An 18,853-nucleotide genomic window follows, 5' to 3' on the forward strand; every position below is an offset into this window, starting at 1 on the left:
TTTTTGTACAGCTCTTGCACTGTTTATTGCTAGTTAAAATCATACCAATTTTCAGTGAGAAAGAGCTTGAAGGTTACGAGGACCAAGTGGCTCAAAATACGGAACACAAGGGAAATAGGGAGAACTAGCCCATGTCATTAGACAACTTGTCATCAGTCACAAACTAGCTCCATCTTTCTGGCTTTTTTTTTCCCGCCTGCCTCTGCATTCTCTCTAGCCCTTTACAAAAGAATACACAGCAGGGGCGATTAGGAACCTTCATCTCAGGTCTGGAATTCTTTAAGCTTGCTTGCATCTTTGAAATTTATGTGTGGTTTTCTTTTGTTTAGTTGCCCACTGGCGTACGGATGGCATGAAATTTTAAATCCATCATCTGTGCCTGAAGTGCCTGCATTGTAATCTAAGACTAGATGCTGATAAAATTGTGCCAAGTGCCATAATGCTGTTTCTTGCTGGCTACAGTATCTCAGAGGTAGCCAGTGGCTTTAATGACCTTGGATGAGACAGGCAATCTGGTCCGGGCATTGAATAATAACCCTTTATGCTTTCCTGTCAACAGTGTAACTTCTCATTTTTCTATAAATCCGCCATTTTATCATTATGCATATTTAACTGCAGTCAAGTTTTTTTCCCAGTTGCTGCAGTGGCACTGTTCATCTGAATTCTAAAATATTTGTCATCTCCCTCAAGATTAGTCCAAGGCGGTCATAGGTACTTTGTAAAATCCTAGTCAGGGCCTGGTCTTCATTCTTGTTACTTAGGTAATTGAGGCTTTTGCCCCCAAAAGTCAAGATTTAAAAGTCAAGATTTCATCTCTGTGGCTCACAGCCACATTGAACATTCTACCACACTGCCTTCGAAACCCTTAAAGAAAACTCTCACTGTATAAAATGGGGGAAAAGCCTATTTTATACTAAATTCAAGGTAAAGCTGCTCTGTTTTAAAATCATTTTTTCCAAGTGTTGTTCTAATTGCTTTTGGAAGGTCCCTGTGACCCTGAGTGCAGTGAGGTGGGCTGTGATGGGCCGGGACCGGACCACTGCAATGACTGTTTGCACTACTACTACAAGCTGAAAAACAACACCAGGTAAGAGAAGCCACGTGAGCCCCCGCAGCACGCCCTCCCCACCCCGGAGTTCCCACAGGGTCACCACGGGGCACACCGTGTCTTCCGTGTTCTCCCACCAGCACCAAAGCACAGAAAGGATGCTGCCACGCAGGCCCCCCACCTCATTGTGTCACCCGGGACGGTGAAACTGAATTACAAAACACAAAATGGACCTGTGTGCTAGGAAACTGCAAACAGCTTTCCTCACATTTCAGAGGATGAGGGGGAGGGCCAGCAGTGCCCGTGCCCGGTCTTCCCCTCTAGACCTGTCTGTCCCGTGGGCATTTGATGCCGCAGCTACATCTGCCCTTCACGAAACTGCCAGTACACAAGCCAAATGGACACTTTTCCGAGTTTCCCAAAGTGCAGGCCCTCAAGGTGGCAAACCTGCTGGTCCCTGCTCACTCTCACTACTCAGCCTTGGGCACTGAGGCTCGGGACCTGTGCCTCTGAGCCCCTGGCTTCGGCCTCAAGTGTCAGTATCCACAGGGAGGGCCGTGGACCAGTGACTGCCCATCAGAGACGATGCTCTTCTAGGCATGTCTCTCTCAGCCCTACCAACCTCTCCCAGAAAGAAACTCACTGTGGGGCAGTAACTTGCAGTACATCCACACCCGGGCACAGGGACGTCCATGCCGGAATTTAAATTCCTTAAAGGGAAAGGCCCTTGGCTACCTGAGCACCTCTCATGATCTCCCAGACTCCCAGCAAATGTCTGACGTTTAACTGGTACTCAGTAAATACTTGGATGAATAAATAAAGCCTGGCCTTTCAGTTATGAGCCAACAAGGAAGTTATTTTTTTTAGCTGATCATAAACAACATAAATTTAAGAGTTATATTAATTTAGACAATCACCACCACCACCCTTATACAAACTGATCCATAACAAACAACACACAAAAATAGAAGTAACCCCTTATTGGTGATTTTCACACAAAATCCTGGCTCCTATATGTTTTCCCTTCAACCCAGTAGCACAGTCGTCTTCTTGAGACTTAGTTTCTAACCATCATTCTTCCCCCTACAATTTTTTTAAATTGAAGTGTAGTCGGTTTACAATGTTGTGTTAGTCTCTGACCACCATCCCCTTTAAAAAGCAACTGGAGGATGGTTTGGACCAAGACCTGCCTGACTGGGTGGCTTTGGTAGTATGTGCTGCAGTGCTGTGGCAGCACCTACAGAGGAGAAGGCTTTAACCTGCAGGATTTGGCCCTTTGGATGTGGTGTTACCATCACAGTCTAAAAAGGATTTTGAGAGTGACCACAGCTGTTGGCTCAGCACCTCGCTCACTCAGGACCGAGTCTCTGACGCTGCCCTCCTTTCTTATCATTCCACAACACAGGATCTGTGTCTCCAGCTGCCCCCCTGGCCACTACCACGCCGACAAGAAGCGATGCCGAAAGTGTGCCCCCAACTGTGAGTCCTGCTTTGGGAGCCATGGGGACCAGTGCCTGTCCTGTAAATATGGATACTTCCTGAATGGAGAAACTAACAGCTGCACCACTCACTGCCCTGATGGATCCTATCAAGACACCAGTGAGTTGATTCCAAAATCTAGTTTTGAGAGAGGAAATGTAAGGTTTTCACTTGAGTGACCTTAGGAGGGGTAGGCCTCCACCACGAAATCTAGGCCGTGCTTAATATCAAACGGGATCGAGCCAACTGTTAAGAGACCACTTTAGAATGGTTTTGTAAAAATGCCTGTGACTGCTTTGGGGCATCCTCAGGCGCATCCCCAGATTCAGTGATTTGCTAGGAGGATCCACAAGACAGTGTATAGTTGCACTCATGAACTCAAAGTGATGGCTTATTATTGCAAAAGGATGCAAAGTAAAATCAGCAAAGGGAAAAGGCACTTGGGACAAAGTCTAAGAGTTTTCTTCTTATATAGAGTGACATAGGGTGCCTTTCATTACCCCAGCAACAGTTTGCGGCAACATCTGTAAAATGTCGTCTACCAGGGTAGCGCTTTAGGGTCTCAGCACCAGGGCTGTGACTGGGATCTGGTCATGAAGGGACCCTGTGCCTGGCACATGCCCACATTCCAGACTCCTAGGAGGTAAGCAGGCAGCACCAACTATATGGTTTGTACCAAGATCTATTCTTATCAGAGGGGTGGGAAACCTCATGAAATCCAACTTTCCAGTTATCAGCCACAGGCCAGCCTTAAGCAGGCTTTTAAAGGACAGCACCAGGCCTGCTCTTCTGTGCCCACTAACCACAGGACCCAGGCCTGTATGGTATCAACAAGGTTAAAAAACATGGCTTTCATCTAAGTAGAGAAAGGAAACGTGTCAAAGACTTACTTATTTATTAACCCATTAGTGAGAGAACCTGCAAGGTGATGTGATAAATGGGTTTAAAGACTATCAGGGAAAGGCAAAATGAAGTCCATTTGCTAAGTTAGACAAAACTAGATAATTTCCTACTTGACGATTATGGTTAGAATTTTGGGGGGTTATTTTTTCAAATGGACAGAAATCATTTGCAACTTTGTCAAACAAAAATCTGTAAATGAGCATGTAACTCCACAGAATTAGGGCCCTAATAACAGTCATTAGTGAACAAAGGTCCATTCCCTAGAAAATTCAACGATCACCTCCCTTTAGACAGTGCTTTGGGGTGGCTCTGCAAGGGGCTGCGGGTACCTTGCTTTATTTCTGAGCTCTCAATAATTTGTCTGAACAAGAGTGTCACACCATGATATATGATGACACTGAAATTCCCTGTTTCTGCCCAGCCTAAGAAAGAAGAAAACCCAAGAGTTGTTTTTTAAAAACCAAGTAAGAATTTTCAAGTGGATGCTCTTGCTACATAAGAAGTCAAATTCCCTCGATTCAAAGGCAGGCATTCCTTTAGGAGGAAAATGGGGCTCTCGACCTGCCCTTTAGAGCACTGGGTAGGGATTCCCCCGTAGTTTCTACTTTCCCTGAAATCTGGAACGTGAGCTGCAACTGGATGGAGAAAGGAGAAAATAAGGGATCTACAGAAATAGACAGTTTCCTTTGAGGAAAAAATTCAAAATTTTATCAAGAAGGCTGAGCCTTGGAAAAGAAATTTGGTTCTAGACAGTATAAAATAGGATCAAGATAATTTAGAGAATCAGTTCTTTAGCCGGAGACTGGGCGGTGGATAGTAAGGATGGCTGTTTAAACAATTACTGATACAAGTGGTCTGTGCATCTCTCTCTTATGCAATTGCCTTGTTACAATTTCCTCCTTCAATGAGTCCATTTACATATAACGGTAATTACGTATGATCATGACTAGTAATAATTACTGCCAACATATTTACAGTTCTCTTGAATAACATCAACTCCTCAAGACAAGCTGAGAGGTGGGCATTATTTTAATATTTACTTAACAAATGCGAGAACAGAGACCATGAGCTTGCCCACTGGAAATGCTAAAAGCAGAACTCAAATCTAGATCCTCTGCCGTGTCTCGTAGTCTCAATGACACTATCGGGGGAGACCATGTGATAATTACCAGAAGATTGTAAAGGACTTCATATTTCAAGTCATGGGGCTCAGGCTTGAGAAAGGAGATGGCCCTCTTGCAGGGGATCTGTTAAAGCAGTGTTTTCTGGAACCCCAAAGAGCACCACCATTGAAAGAGCAAAATCTGAGAAGCCTTCACTCAATTCTACACATACATTAGGCTAGGATCCATTTGCATCTCAGAAGGTATCACGTCTCCAGAAAATTTTCACCTGAGGTAAAAGGACTTAATGTAACAAATCACCATTTATCGCTACTGAACAACAATGCACTTGTCATTTTTTTCCCCCGATAGGGGCCTGGTTGGCATTAAAGAGGAAAGCCAATATTCCTGGCATGTTTGTTCAGTCAAATATATTTCTAGTCCCCAGAATACAAATATTATGTGAAATATAGTATCATGTGTATCGATTCCACAGCTGCTATAAAGTGCAAGACCCTAGACTAGACAATGCAAGAAATAATGAACCTTACCTTGCAGTCTTAAACGCAGGTTCCTTGTCTAGTGCGGTTCATCAGAGCAGTCCTTAAAGCTGCGAGCATGGGGTCTACCGTTCCACTCCTCAGTGGCTAGTGCTGCTTCTCAAAACTTACTAGTGGCATTGCCCTGCTTCATTAGTGAGATTTTTTTCACTGTAGGAAGTTAGGAAACCCTGCTTAGGAGAGAGAAGAGGAAGAAAATAAATAAACTAAGCATTACAGTGGCTGAAGTTCTCTTGTCTACAAAATGGTAGGTGTCACTAAGGTATTCCCCTCGTGCTACAGTCCCTACCTGTATCTGGTGGGCTGAGAAGTGACAGCAAATTGTAGGCTCTTCCTACAATTTTCTCAAGGCCTTGTGTACTATACCATACATTTGCCAACATTAGAGCATCTCTATGCTTTTATGGAATCCAGTTGACCAACTGATTTATAAGCTTTTTTTTTTTTTAACAGAGAAAAATCTTTGCCAGAAGTGCAGTGAAAACTGCAAGACATGTACTGAATCCGACAACTGTACAGAATGTAGGGAGGGGTTAAGGTAAGAGAATGAAGTACTTCCCAATATAATTTTTTTTAATAAATAAATAACTCTTTTATAAGTCACCCTTGGGTTGACTCCCATTCAGACATTTGACTGCAATTCACATTATCTCTGCCATTTTATGTGAAAAATCAGATGCCATCTTGGCTAAGGAAGGTTTATATACCAAATAAAATTCTCTTTAGAAAAGATGGCTCAAATACAAGTAAGTAAAAATGGCCATCAAAGAGGTTTTCTTCAGACTTTTTGACCAGCAGTCAAGGATTACTGTGTAGGCAGCACCGGTGAATTATATTTAATCCCCGATTGATTCCTTTGATGGTGGAAACTGTTACCTTATCTTCATTCTTTCTCTCCATGTAGCCAATCATTCTCTTATCTTCAGCACCTCAGGCTTGGTTCTGTTATGCTATGCTATGCACATAGATTTAATACCAGGAGATGTTTTCCTTGAATGGATGAGACTTGCTCATTGTTATAGCCAGGTAGTTGATAGATTTTGTGAGAGAACAACATGCAGCTCAAATGAACTAGGTAATCTCTTGATATCCAGAGAAGGTCAGGTCATCCTAGGTTGAGTGAGGAGTTGGACTTGGTTTACACAGTTATAATTCTGCTCCATTCCATCCCTTTTAAGTATCAAACAGTACCTCCATTTCCACCTTGGATCAGGGGTGAAATACACAGGGTCCAGTTAGTTTCTAGGCAGTTAATTCTTCATAGTAATTAATACTGGAGCATCATTTTTGTTTAGGTTAATTATCTTTAGCTTCCCCCCTGCCACTGCATTCAGTGGCAGTTTGCTTAGCACTTTTTATCTCAAGACTTCAGTTTTGATAAATATCAGTCTAGTCGGCCTCCTAATTCTTTTTGGAAAAGGAACAGATTGGTATATAATAAAAAGGAAGATAAATGTGGGCTCAAATCTTTCTCCACCACTTATCAGCTGTGTGATCTTGGCCAAGTCATTTAGCCCCTCTGAGCTTCAGTTTTCTCGTTCATAAAGTTGTGATAATAACCCTGATGTTGCTGTATTATGATAAGGATCAACTGTGATAACATATACAAAGCACTTATTTCCAATATCTGACACAGACTTGGTCCTTGAGAAATAAAAGATTATATTCTGTATTTCTTAGGGAACATTTTTTCATAGAGTAAGTTAGCCAGTGCTATCCAATAGAAATATGAGAGCCATATATATGTTAATTTTATATGAGCCAATAGCCACATTAAAAGATACAGCTGAAATTTATTTTAATAAGATACTCTCTTTAAGCAAATTTAACTAAATATATACAACATACTATTTCAACATATAATGTAAGACTCTCAGTGAGATATTTTACATCCTTTTTTGTTTGTAGGATCCAATCCTCGAAATCTGATTTGTATCTTACCTGTAGGGCACATCTCAATTCAGTGATTTTTTATGAAAAATACTTGATCTGTATTTAGATTTTGTAAAATTTAGTTGAAGAAGTAGTTTTTTATATAGCCAAGTGGTTCCACACTTACTCAAAAGTTTGCCAATAACTGAATCAAGTGTCAATCTGTAAAATTTAGGGTGAAATTAAAATAAAACGTTGAATTCTGTTCCTTGGCCACAATGGCCACATCTCAAGTGCTCCAGAGCCACGGGTGCTCAGGCACAGGGGACAGCACGGGTCTAACCGGCCGGCTTATCACAGAAAGAACCCAAGTGCTGAAGTACCACCTTCGCCAGCCTTGCCATCCCTGTAGCTGGGAAGCAGCAAAGCGCGTCAGGGTTCGTGGTGACGGTTCTCTGTGCACGGCCCACTTAACTCGCTCCTTCCTCACACTGTGCAGCCTCTGTCTCCTGCTGAATAAATGCCAGCCTCAGAAGTAATGGCCTTTATTAGAAAAACGAGGCAGCTTTTTAAAAACCTTGGTAAGTTTTTTGGTGGTCCTGTTTCCTCCCACAAAAGCTTCCATCTGATACACTGTCCCTTTTTCCAGCTCTACAGAAAGGAAAGGGACTTTCTTTTTTAAATGACAGCTCTCTCTGGCCAGTGAGAAGATCTATGAATGACGTACACTTACAGTCTCCATGAGGCTCCCTGCGTTTTCCTTGGGGGCTTCCAGGTTGACCATTTTGCTTCAAGAGACCTGTCAATTTTAAAATAGTGCCTAAAAACAAACAGAAAAATATATCTAAGCATAAAATACTAGAAGAAAATGGATCAAAATGTGAATGGGACTGTTGGGGATTCTTTTTCATTCACTTTGGTTTTGTTCTTTCCAAATTTCTTTAATGAGCATAGGGAAGAGTAAATTTTACTTTTTAAAATACACAGGGAAAATAAAGTTTACTCTTGAAAAGCACAATCCATGTACAAAAGCAGTCAAGTAGGATGTGAAGTGGAGCAATATAAAGGGTTTAGGAAAACAGAAACCATTTGACCCTGGTGCTTAGACACTCATTTTCTAGTACTGTCTGGTGACAAAGGATTCTATGTCCTTCTCTATGGCAACAGCCACACTGTTTAGTCAGTGGGTAATATTTATATATTAAATGTTGTAAATTCTATGTATGTGGTTTTAATTAAGAATCAATCTGTAGACGCTGAAAAATCACAGCTGATAAAAACTAGGAGAAAGAAAATGCACATTCCTCCTTCCACATTCGAGCAACTCATTAGATAACGCCTAAGGGTGCTAGTTAGAGGAAATATGACACAGTTAACACCTAAGAACACCAAGTAACAATATAACTAAGAAATGCTGAGATGTTTGGAGAAGCGGCCGTATAAGTAGATAATTTTGCTAAATTCCTCATTAGAGTTTAAAATCAATAAATCAAGAGAGGCAGAAGTCCAGGAGAATCCTGGTATTTTGATAGTGGCCAACAGAAGAACTAACATTACAAACATTTATAAACCTAAAAAGACTATTCCTGGGAGATGGGCATGGGTAGCTGTGCCCTTTTAGTCAGTGTAATTGTACCCTATGTTCCTACTACGTTTATAGTTACAAAACAACTTTTAAGTTTATTGTGTAGTAGGTCCAGTAAGCCTGGATATCAGAGAATTATTAGGCATGTTAGGTAAGGTGATTGTCTTGGTCAGTAAAATACTTTTTAAAACCTCCAGGTTGTAAGATACTGAGAAAAGAAGAAATGGGTCAGCCAGTCAAATAATTAAGAGTATCCCCTGGGGAGAGATAAATTGGTGGTTCAGAATTTGCAGATTCTAACTACTAGATATAAAACAGATCTACAACACGTCCTCCTATATAGCACAGGGAACTATATTCAGTACCTTGTAATGGCCTATAATGAAAAACAATATGAAAAGGAATATATATATATATATGTATGTATGTATAACTGAATTACTATGCTGTACACCAGAAATTACCACAACATTGTAAATTGACTATACCTTGATTTAAAAAAAATAGGAGGGAAAAAAAAGCAATATCCTCAAAGCTTGCAACATATGTATAAGCTACAGACACCATTATAGGCACAGAGAAGCATTACAGCCATGGAGCAGGGGTGGAAAGAGAGGGTTTAAGGGCTAATTTCTCCTGCTTTGAAGCTTTGCCAAATCCACTGGCCTCCAGGGGGAGCTGTATTTGTTACATGAGGAGTTGGGGAGTCATTACCTTTTGCTTGATCACAGCAGTCTGTGTCTGTGTCTCCAGCCTGCAGGGATCCCAGTGTTCCGTCGCCTGTGAGGATGGACAGTACTTCAGCGGCCAGGACTGCCAGCCCTGCCACCGCTTCTGTGCCACTTGTGCTGGTACCTTCTCCCTACTCCTCTTGCTTATTCTTCTGGCTCTGGTTTGGCTTTTGTTTATCTGTCTTTATCCATCACTCATGCAAACCCACTTGATATTTTTCAAGTAAATGCTGGAGAAGCATCTGTCTCTTCGGATAATCATGCATGTATTCTCATCAGCAGTCGGTCCTCAGCAGCCTATCCTAATTGAAAACTGAAATATCCCAGTGGTACCTCCTTCTCTTTCCAAAGAGATCTGATGTTTTTGGCAAATGGGTTCAATCTAAAACTGGAATGTTTTTCCCCCAAAGAACCTAAGGAAAATCACAAATATTTTAATTCTTAAAATTATAACCTATTGATGCCATTTTCACAAACTATGCAAGCAGCAGCCCACTGTGCAACCTCTTCTGAGATTTTGTTTGTCTCCTGCATTTGTCTTGCCTTTAAGGGGCAGGCGCTGATGGGTGTATTAACTGCACGGAGGGCTACTTCATGGAGGATGGGAGGTGTGTGCAGAGCTGTAGTATCAGCTATTACTTCGACCACTCTTCAGAAAATGGATATAAATCCTGCAAAAAGTAAGTGGATTCACCCCTTATTCTTTGATTGCCTTTATAAGTAACATGAAACTCAGAATTATTAATGACAAAATAAGGTTCATTTACCTATGGACACCACCAGCTTCAACCCAACTGATTTTTTTTTTTTTGCACTTTAGGAGCACTGTAAAACCTTTAAAGTAATATTTCTGTTTCAAGTGCATGCTCTCTCCCCTTTAAAATCACAGTCTATCTGCTATGTTTTCTTTAATGTTGTCAAACCTAGCAATTCTTGTAAGAAAAGATTTGTGTGTCATCTCCAAAGGGGGAGTAAAGCTTAAGACATTAAGAGGTTGATAGCAAACACATCTTTTCCTATGCCTGACAGATGAACGGGTGATCAACTGTACCTTCTCTCCATAGATGTGACACCAGCTGTTTGACATGCAATGGTCCAGGGTTCAAGAACTGTACGAGCTGCCCCAGCGGGTATCTCTTAGACTTAGGAATGTGTCAGATGGGAGCCATCTGCAAGGATGGTGAGTACAACTGCTCATTTTGACCTTCTGAGCAAAGTGTCATCTTTCTACATTAAGATCTAATATATTTCCTCTTAAAAATGAAACTATTGCACATGCCCCAGATGGGACGTGCCTGATATCTTGCTGGCGTTCGTTCATTTTGAATTTGAATTCTCAATGGGTTGGATTTTTTTAATGTTCTTTGAACTGCAAGGAGGACTAAAGCATCTACTGCCCAAGATGGCACCAGTTAATTTTTTCTTTAGTTAGTAAACTTTGTTCTTTAAAACTTGAGAATTTTGGATTCACAGCAAAATGAGCAGGAAGCAGAGAGTTCCCATATATCCCGTGACCACTCCACACACATACAACCTCCCCCCCGGTATGTATTTGTTACAATGGATGAACCTACATTGACACATTATCACCCAAAGTCTATAGTTTACATTAGGGTTCACTCTTGGTATTCTATGAGCTTGGACAAATTTATAAAGACAAGTATTGTAGCAACACACAGAACACTTTCATTGCCCTAAAAATCCTGTGCTCTGCCTATTCCTCCATCCTCCCCTCCCCCTGCCCAACCCTGGAAACCACAAATTTTTTTTTTTACTGTCTTCATAGATTTGCCATTGCAGAGTGTCCTATAGTTGGAATCATATTATCAAACACTAACTGGAAAAGGCTACATATATTTTCCTGTCTTTTGTTATGTGTACTTCTCATCAGATTTTTACAATTCCATATACATTTTACATTTATATCTTGCTTTCTGCATTCTTAAACATTGGACAAATATTATCCTATGTTTTTACAAAGTCTTCAGAAACTTCATTTTTAATAACAGCATAAAATTCTATCATGTGGAGATGCCACATTTTCTGCCACTCTCCTCTTGTTTGTTATTTACATATCATAATTATAAACACTCCCATCAAATAGTATCTGAATCTTTCATTAAGCCTGTGATAGACAGGCATCTATCTAATCATGGAACCAAGTACAGAACTTAAAGGCTTCAACATGTTGGTCCATTTTTCTTTTCATCGCACCAGTGGTTCTCAACCAAAATGCCAAGACTCCCACGCCTTCCCCGAAGATTCATTTTAAATTGACCTTAGGGTACACTCTGAGCACTGACATCTTTAGAAGCTTCTCACGTGTTTCAAATGTGCAGCCATTCCCCCTGACCATTTGGCAAATACCAAGTTCTGTCACTTTTCTAGTCTCAGTTTCCCCATCTATGAAATGAATGAATTTAAATTATTCCCACTCTAGCATTTTGTGAACTTTGACTCTTGCTATAATTCATGTAGGGAGGGTCCTAAAATTGGTGCCTGAATTTTGTGCAGACATGCATCTCAATGATGGATAAAGAAATTATTTTGAACCATCATTGTTCTATACATCTTTAGAGTGTTAGGAAAAGAAAAAAACACTGCATTTTGCAGTTTTACCTGATAAAATCACTTCCCTGGGTTTATTCTTTGTTTTCCTTTGAATGGGTCCTCTTCTGGAAATTTCACAAGAGGCAGAAGAAAGCTGTGGTTGGGAGAATGTGGATTCAGGAGTCAGAATACTATCATTCATATCTAGGCTCCAGGCCTTGGACAGGTTATGAGCTTTTCTGGGCCTCCCTTCCCTTCCTTATCTGTAAAAATGAGAAAGATATTACTGTTGACCTCATATGGTTATTCTACAACTTCCTGTTCAGAACCTCTAACATTAAAAAGATCTGAGCAAGTGATGGCACCAATATGGTCTCATATCCACAGAGCATCACAGGTGACTTTGCATCTTCATAGTTTTTCTGATGTATGACTGACCTGGCAGGAATGGGCAGACCTACTTAGGCTCTGTGTTCAAGCTTTTCATGGCCAGGGCCAGTTCTCACCACACAACACTGGGGTGAGAAGATTGGGGTGACAGCATCCCAGGCACCATGTAAGTATCACTTTTTAGTTACCAGCAAATGCTCCTTTCCCTTACTTGAAAACATGGTTTCCCTGCATCTGACTATGATCAGAATTTTTGTAAGTTAGTAATTGAAAAACTGAGCAAGATTTTTAAGTGGCCCAAAAGATCCACTGTGATATGAAATTTTCACTCATTGCAGTGGGTACCTGGCATTTTAAGGTTTGTGATGCTTTCCCTAAACCACAATAAGCATAGGCTAACTTAAGCCAAATGGCACTTTGGGGGCAAAAATAGAAAGTGAAGAACTACCTTTTGCAGTGAGCCCATCTTCAGGTCAAAGAATGAGATCATTGATGGCTTACCACATTTTTCAAGTCACATGGCAGTTACATTTAGGGATGTGCCATTTATTTTCTTTCAACTCATATTTCAGTGATTCTAAGACACACTTTTTTATATATTTTAACATCACTGAAGTCAGATGCACCTTATTCTTTATGGCAGCTTTCAACAGCTTTTGATCAGCAGGTTGACATGACATGTCTCTGACTACTGCTTGTGTTGCACTTTATTGCAGTTCATAATGGCTTCAAAAAGGTCAACTGTTTCCCAGTCTTCAAAAGAAGAATTCATTATTACACAGGCCCAGAGACAAAATAGCTTGTTGTATGTTTAACTAATACTTTGAATAAGCATAAAACTAATATTCTCACTGCTAAGAGACTGTGTCACTATTTCAAAGAAACTTTTCCCCAGTGGTACTTAAAATGGTGGTGCATCTGAAATCCAGTGTCTTGGAGTCAATGAAATATAGCATCAATGACTGGATATGCTCTGCTCTAGGAAATTCCAAAAGGAACAATTCCTTGCTTATATTATTACTGACTTCTAATTTATTCTTTTTCTAATCTTTTTTTTCCCTTTCATAAATGGATACCAATCACATTTACCGTTGGACTGCAATATCTCTCCTTGAAAAACAATGCTGTTGACTGAAATCACTTTGGGTGGACCAAATTTCCTCCTTGTTGACTGCTCCTGAATGATCTCTTCCAATCCCCCCAACCTACCTCTCTGGCCAATCAAAACCTCCTTCCGTGTGTGTCCATCATGCTGCTCTCGTCCTCAACTCCCCCTCTCTCTTGCCGACTTCCTGGAAAAGCAACGGAAGAGTCCTGGGCGGAAGGAGGCTTCTGTATGCTAGTGAAAAAGAACAATCTGTGTCAACGGAAGGTTCTTCAACAACTCTGCTGCAAAACATGCACATTCCAAGGCTGAGCTGCCATCCTAGATTTCTTTGTTCCTGTAGACTTATAGATTACTCCATATTATTATTAAAAAGAAAAAAAAAAACAAGCAAAAAAAAAAAAAGCAAGCCACCTCTCTCTTTCTTGCTCTCTTTCTCTCTAATTTGTGCAGGGAGATGGTGAACTGTTTTGTCAGAACTTAAATGGAAAAAAAAAATAAACCTACAACAAGCCTACCTTTTATAACTGGGTGTTTAGTGCTGAACAGCCAGCACCACAGAGACAGTATTGTATGACCAAAGCATTTGATGCCAAAATTTGACGTTAAAGTAATGATTTGATTTCCTGCCCTGGTTTTGAAGGCCTTTTTTTTTTTTTTCTCCTTTTGCATTTACTTGCTTGTTTCCCCTTTGAGATGCCTAAAAATACCTTTCAAAAACTTCACAAGAGCAGACATAGATCAAAATGAAACAGAAAACTCTTGCATCCGTCATTTTTCATGCTTGAGTCCACTGTTGGGGGAAATGGCAGAAAACTGGACCTAGGGGCATCAAGAACATCCCGCAGAGTTGTGTTCAGTGTCATTTGAGTTTTTCACAGTTGAACATTGATTCTTTCTACACATAATTTACTTCGTGCATTATGTGCCGGGTTTGGCATTATACTCACTTGATAAGTCCACTCCACTGGTTTCATCAGATAGACTTGCTGCTACTGGCTTTTCCATGGTAGATTTGGTTATTTTACATACAGTTGGTCAAATGGGGTTGCTCTGCATAGTCAAATTGGTAATGGACAGAATGCAAAGATACACAAAACAGCCGAGACTGATCCAGCTCCCCCCAAATCCAGAGTGCTCACTCGTAGACCCTGCACAATCTCTTGGTGCTATTTCGTCATTATCCCCATAGTATTTTTTTTTAAGGCCATCAGAAATTCTATTGTAGTGGGAAGCATTTTGGATTATGATGCAAGAAACTTCTTCCTGGAGTCAAACGTTTCTAAAAGGTCCTGTATTTTTGAAGAAATGGAATTTATTTAAATAATATTTAAGCTCATGCCCAAGTTGGCTGGGTGACATTTTTCAATGGTGCTTATTAGAAGTCTTTTCATCTTTTCACTTTAAGAAAATAAAACTGGAAATTGAAGACAGGCAGCATGATTGCACCCTCCTGGCCCTGCTGTTTTCCCGCTCCTCTGTCCCTCTGCCGTCATGCTGTGATGCACCTGTCCACTGAATGTCACTGAGGTCATCTGTTTTCTTGGAAGTATCCTCACTAGTTTTCTATGACTCCCCAAACACATCCTGGAATCTAGCAGACTGAATTTTGTGAAGGCTGTTTGGATCAGTGGTCAGAAATGCGGAAGCCTGATAGATCTTTGTGCAGTTCTGAGTTTTTGTTTAGAGGAAGGATAGACTATTAGCAAGTTTCATGTTCCATATCAAAGCCCCAATGGTGACCTCACTTGCTTTGAGGGTGACTAGCCATCTCGCGAGCTTTAGGCTTCAGACAGCCTCACTTCCAAGGTGTCACTGGCCTCACAGATGAGAACAGGAATGATGTCAGTATAGGTTATCCTGGGAAGTGGATGCGAAGGTCCCCATCCAGGCAACAAGCTACTAAAAAAAAGCTCACCTTGAAGATACTCATTCCCAGACATCAAAGTTAACATCAAACCCAAGGCAAAGAATGAGTAAAAAGTCCAATGACCCTCCTAAAAGCACTGCAGTGCGACTGAGTCACATAATGAGTCAGACGTAACGAGGCAATCACCTGATTTTACTGAGGAGTGTTCCTCTTCCTAACACTGCAGGCCCTTCTGACCCAAAGAAAGCAAGTTAGTCCTGAGCATGGGTGTACAGAATCTTACATTTAAAGACACGGTCTCTAAGTGGACAGAAATTAAGCACAAGCCTAAAGCAAGGTCAAGTATCGGCCAAACCAGATTTGCCTGCAAAGGAATCCATTTAACTGAACCAACCCATAATATCTGAGGCACAAGGTTGCCATGAAGGGAAAAGTAAAAATGACGTCCGTGTTCTTAGACAAATAGCCATCCGACAGCCAAATTCACCGGGGTCCACCAACGTGTGTTCCATTTCTCACTGACCACACAGACGCACATCGTGGAAATACTGGTTTAACTACTAGTGTTACTGCCTCGTTTATCTACAGAATATTATTAACTAGAACATAATGCTTTCAAAGTTTAAGTTAATGTTATATATTATGTATAAATATATATATTCATAATGAGATCTATGTAATGGATAGTACAGAGTTTGGAGACTTAACAAATGCTCTAACCTTCTAGAGACAAAAGTCCTATCTTCTGTTTTCTTTTGTCTTTTCATTTTTCATTAGTGACCCATTGTTAAATCCAAATCCACTTTTACTGAAAAATACTGTACATGTGTAAAATGTTCAGTTGTTTTTTGTAAAATATAGTAGAATGGTTGTAATTGATACTGGCCAAAATCGATGTTATTCCATATTTTATTTTTTCTATTAAATTAACCTGAGTTCCTGTTTACTCTGATCTGTTCACGCCCCTGTGCCAACATCTCTGAAAGGGGAGCTCATGAGAAATCTGTTTCCACACAGAAGCTAAATATGGAGGAAAGGGTGGCGGTGAATGAAGCATCTAAACGAAGCTGGGGAAAGGGGGTGAGCAGAGGTGGGGATGGAAAGAAAAGGAGAAAGGATCAGAACAATATAAGAAAGGAGAAGTTTAAGTTTGCTCATGAATGTATGTTAAAGCCCATTTTTAGTAAGCAGGTTGTGAAAAGAAATCTATAAAATCTTGGTGTAGTCTCTATCACATTGTTCAAATGCTATCTTGAGTGAAAGGGCATCTGGGCCTGCTCTTTCCCTGGGCTTCCCCCAGGGCATGGACCACTTACTGCACATCCACCAGTGGGTGTATGGAAGGGTGGGGACCAACGGGCTGGGTGCCAAGAGGTGGGGAGTGTCAAAGCTGTCACAGAGTCTGGCCTTGTCCAAGTCTGTGATCTCCTGTGTTACACTGTCAGTGGGCATCCCTGGGTGCCTAGAAGGGGACTCTCAAAAATCAACCTCCAATACATGCCACAGGTTAGGGCTGCAGGTTAGCAAAAAACAACCCTGGACTATAGATCTCTGTCAACCCTGCCTGAGATGGTCACTAGCCTTGAGGGTTCAGTGCCCTATCTTTTGGGACAAGAAATGAGAAATCAACAGTAGTGACACACATATTGAGCTCCAATTAGGTTTAAAAAATTGCAGATACAAAAAGATATAAGAGAGCCCTGTGCTGCCATGAAGCCCCATTACAGGGGTGGGCGCAACTGACTGTAGTGACCACTTGCTGTGTGCTCACAGCATGGAAATACAGTGTACATACATACCGATACAAATACAGACTCTTAACTCTCACAAGAACTCTAATCCTCTGCTTATCAATGAGAAAGCTGACATGTGGACTTGAAATAAATTGAGACTACATAATCAGACTCATAATAATAAAAATAAAACTCAACAGTAAGACAATTAACACTAAGCAGTGAATTCTAAATCTCAGATGAATGAGACACTGAAGTGTCAAGGTCAGACAGGCAGAAATTCCTTTGAATTGCAATGGTCAGGGCCAGTTTCCTAGAGCTGGTACTTGGAGGAAGGCTAAGGCTTAATCAAGCAGATGGGACACGATCAAGAGGAACATTGGAACATTACCAGTGAACTTGCTGCAAAAGGGCTGTTCAGGGAAGCAAGTAAATTGTCTTCATGGTTTTCATCTATTTAGTCCATTGCTACAAAGGACAGTGATTCAACATTTGATGGATTAGTCAGGAAGAATCTGCATTTTCCCACTTTCCAAAAGCTGGATGGTGGGCCCATTCTTTTCAACTCCCACACCTATGGAAGGCCTTGCTGATCATTAGTAGCCACTGCTGACTGATCAGAATGTTCTCATTTTTCACCCCAACATTAGGGGCTTATCATCCTGCTACAGATCTCTTCTATCAGATTCACTGTTTTTCCACTCAACAGTCTCTTTGTGTTGACAAATTTGCAAACTGAGTGCTTGGTAGAGAAGAAGGGGTGACTGTTGGAATAATTACCAAATTAAAATTTCTCTATCAGGTGATCAACCCTGTAGGCACATCTGAGTATGGAGATATTTAATACCTGATCCCCTCATGAAAAAAGAATAGTATGCAGCTAAAATATAAGCGGGCTTATTATCACTCAGCTTCATACAAAGGGCAATGACAGACAGTAGCTGGACAAACATGAAGAAAACCGGAGACAATTTTGAACTACAGCCTGGCCAGTTCAGCACTCCCTCTTTCCATCTGCTCGTACGAGACAAAGGCCAACGCGACCTCACCTGGCCCAAGCTGGGCCCTCAGCCCCAAACTCAGTATATGTCAATGACAAAGTATAAACCTGCTTCTCTTCCCTGGTTGACATCCATTTCCAAAGTTATTTTTGTTGCAAACTCATAAAATCTGAAGTTCTCGGCAGAATACTTTGGAGCCATTGACAAATTCTGGAGGGCCTAGCCAAGATGGACTTAATTTCACCGTGGCTCGTTGGAGCAACTTGGCACGAGAAATACAACTGAAATCTATATAATCACGTCTCCTCTTCATCATGAGAGGTGAAGATGTGGCCCAGAGTTAATTCTTGGGCAAGAAGGATGTAGTTATGCAGCATTACTAAGTTTCAAAGGGCAAGTCTGAGACCTGGGGATGCCAGTTCCCTCCCACTCTACCTGCAAGCGACTCAGAAGGATGCGTAACTGTCTTATTCCTGATGGATTTTCCTGAAAGGTTTTTTTCTCTAAAAGGCCACCATTGGGGGGTGGGGGAGATGTAGGGTACACTTGTTGCTTTTTCAGGACCAGGTGTCAGGCAACAAAAGATATTTTGTGTCCCCATTTCTAGAAATTTCCAGATACATGCCCTGAGGTCTGAATCGTAAAAACTTTTTCATTTTAGAAGAAAATACATTCTTTTAAGAATAGTGTTTTGAAGCTGGCAGAATTTTACTAAAATGGCTTCAATTAATTTGCCCCTCCCATGAAAATCAGGCCTATAGCAACTGTCTATTCCAAGATTCATGGCTGGTAAAGGGTGTGCCTGCAACTCAAGCCCACAGCATCAACCTTCTACACAACACTGCCTCCTTTTTAAAGGTGCCAGAGGGAAAATAAGTCTATACTGCATACGTTGCAAGGCAGCGGGGAAGAGCTTTTTCCCA

At 41.1% G+C, this 18,853-nt stretch overlaps 1 protein-coding gene and 1 long non-coding RNA gene across 5 annotated transcripts in view; one reads left to right on the forward strand and one right to left on the reverse strand.

Moving 5' to 3' along the window:
- PCSK5 (proprotein convertase subtilisin/kexin type 5) overlaps nucleotides 1–18,853 on the forward strand; it is a 413,215-nt gene that overhangs the window by 269,516 nt on the left and 124,846 nt on the right. The window contains exons 15-21 of one of the 2 annotated variants that reach the window (XM_031677228.2): nucleotides 985–1,087; nucleotides 2,454–2,647; nucleotides 5,547–5,631; nucleotides 9,304–9,401; nucleotides 9,832–9,961; nucleotides 10,346–10,461; nucleotides 13,523–15,885. In XM_031677228.2, the coding sequence (XP_031533088.1) occupies nucleotides 985–1,087; nucleotides 2,454–2,647; nucleotides 5,547–5,631; nucleotides 9,304–9,401; nucleotides 9,832–9,961; nucleotides 10,346–10,461; nucleotides 13,523–13,638 (842 nt within the window). In that variant the 3' untranslated portion in view covers nucleotides 13,639–15,885. Of the gene's footprint in view, nucleotides 1–984; nucleotides 1,088–2,453; nucleotides 2,648–5,546; nucleotides 5,632–9,303; nucleotides 9,402–9,831; nucleotides 9,962–10,345; nucleotides 10,462–13,522; nucleotides 15,886–18,853 lie in introns of those variants that run through there. The other variant, XM_072959607.1, reaches the window with a different exon arrangement.
- The window catches only part of LOC116280292 (uncharacterized), a 76,750-nt gene that overhangs the window by 14,179 nt on the left and 43,718 nt on the right, over nucleotides 1–18,853 (reverse strand). Inside the window, exons 4-9 of one of the 3 annotated variants that reach the window (XR_012072038.1) lie at nucleotides 13,431–13,560; nucleotides 11,901–12,094; nucleotides 9,265–9,694; nucleotides 7,699–7,785; nucleotides 5,970–6,296; nucleotides 5,085–5,263 (exon numbers count right to left, since the gene is read on the reverse strand). This is a non-coding gene — a long non-coding RNA (uncharacterized lncRNA). Of the gene's footprint in view, nucleotides 1–5,084; nucleotides 5,267–5,969; nucleotides 6,297–7,698; nucleotides 7,786–9,264; nucleotides 9,695–11,900; nucleotides 12,095–13,430; nucleotides 13,561–18,853 lie in introns of all 3 variants that reach the window. The other 2 variants (XR_012072039.1, XR_012072040.1) reach the window with 2 other exon arrangements.

The sequence above is a fragment of the Vicugna pacos genome, chromosome 4 (assembly GCF_048564905.1).
Source record: "Vicugna pacos chromosome 4, VicPac4, whole genome shotgun sequence".
Classification (NCBI taxonomy): Eukaryota; Metazoa; Chordata; class Mammalia; order Artiodactyla; family Camelidae; genus Vicugna; species Vicugna pacos.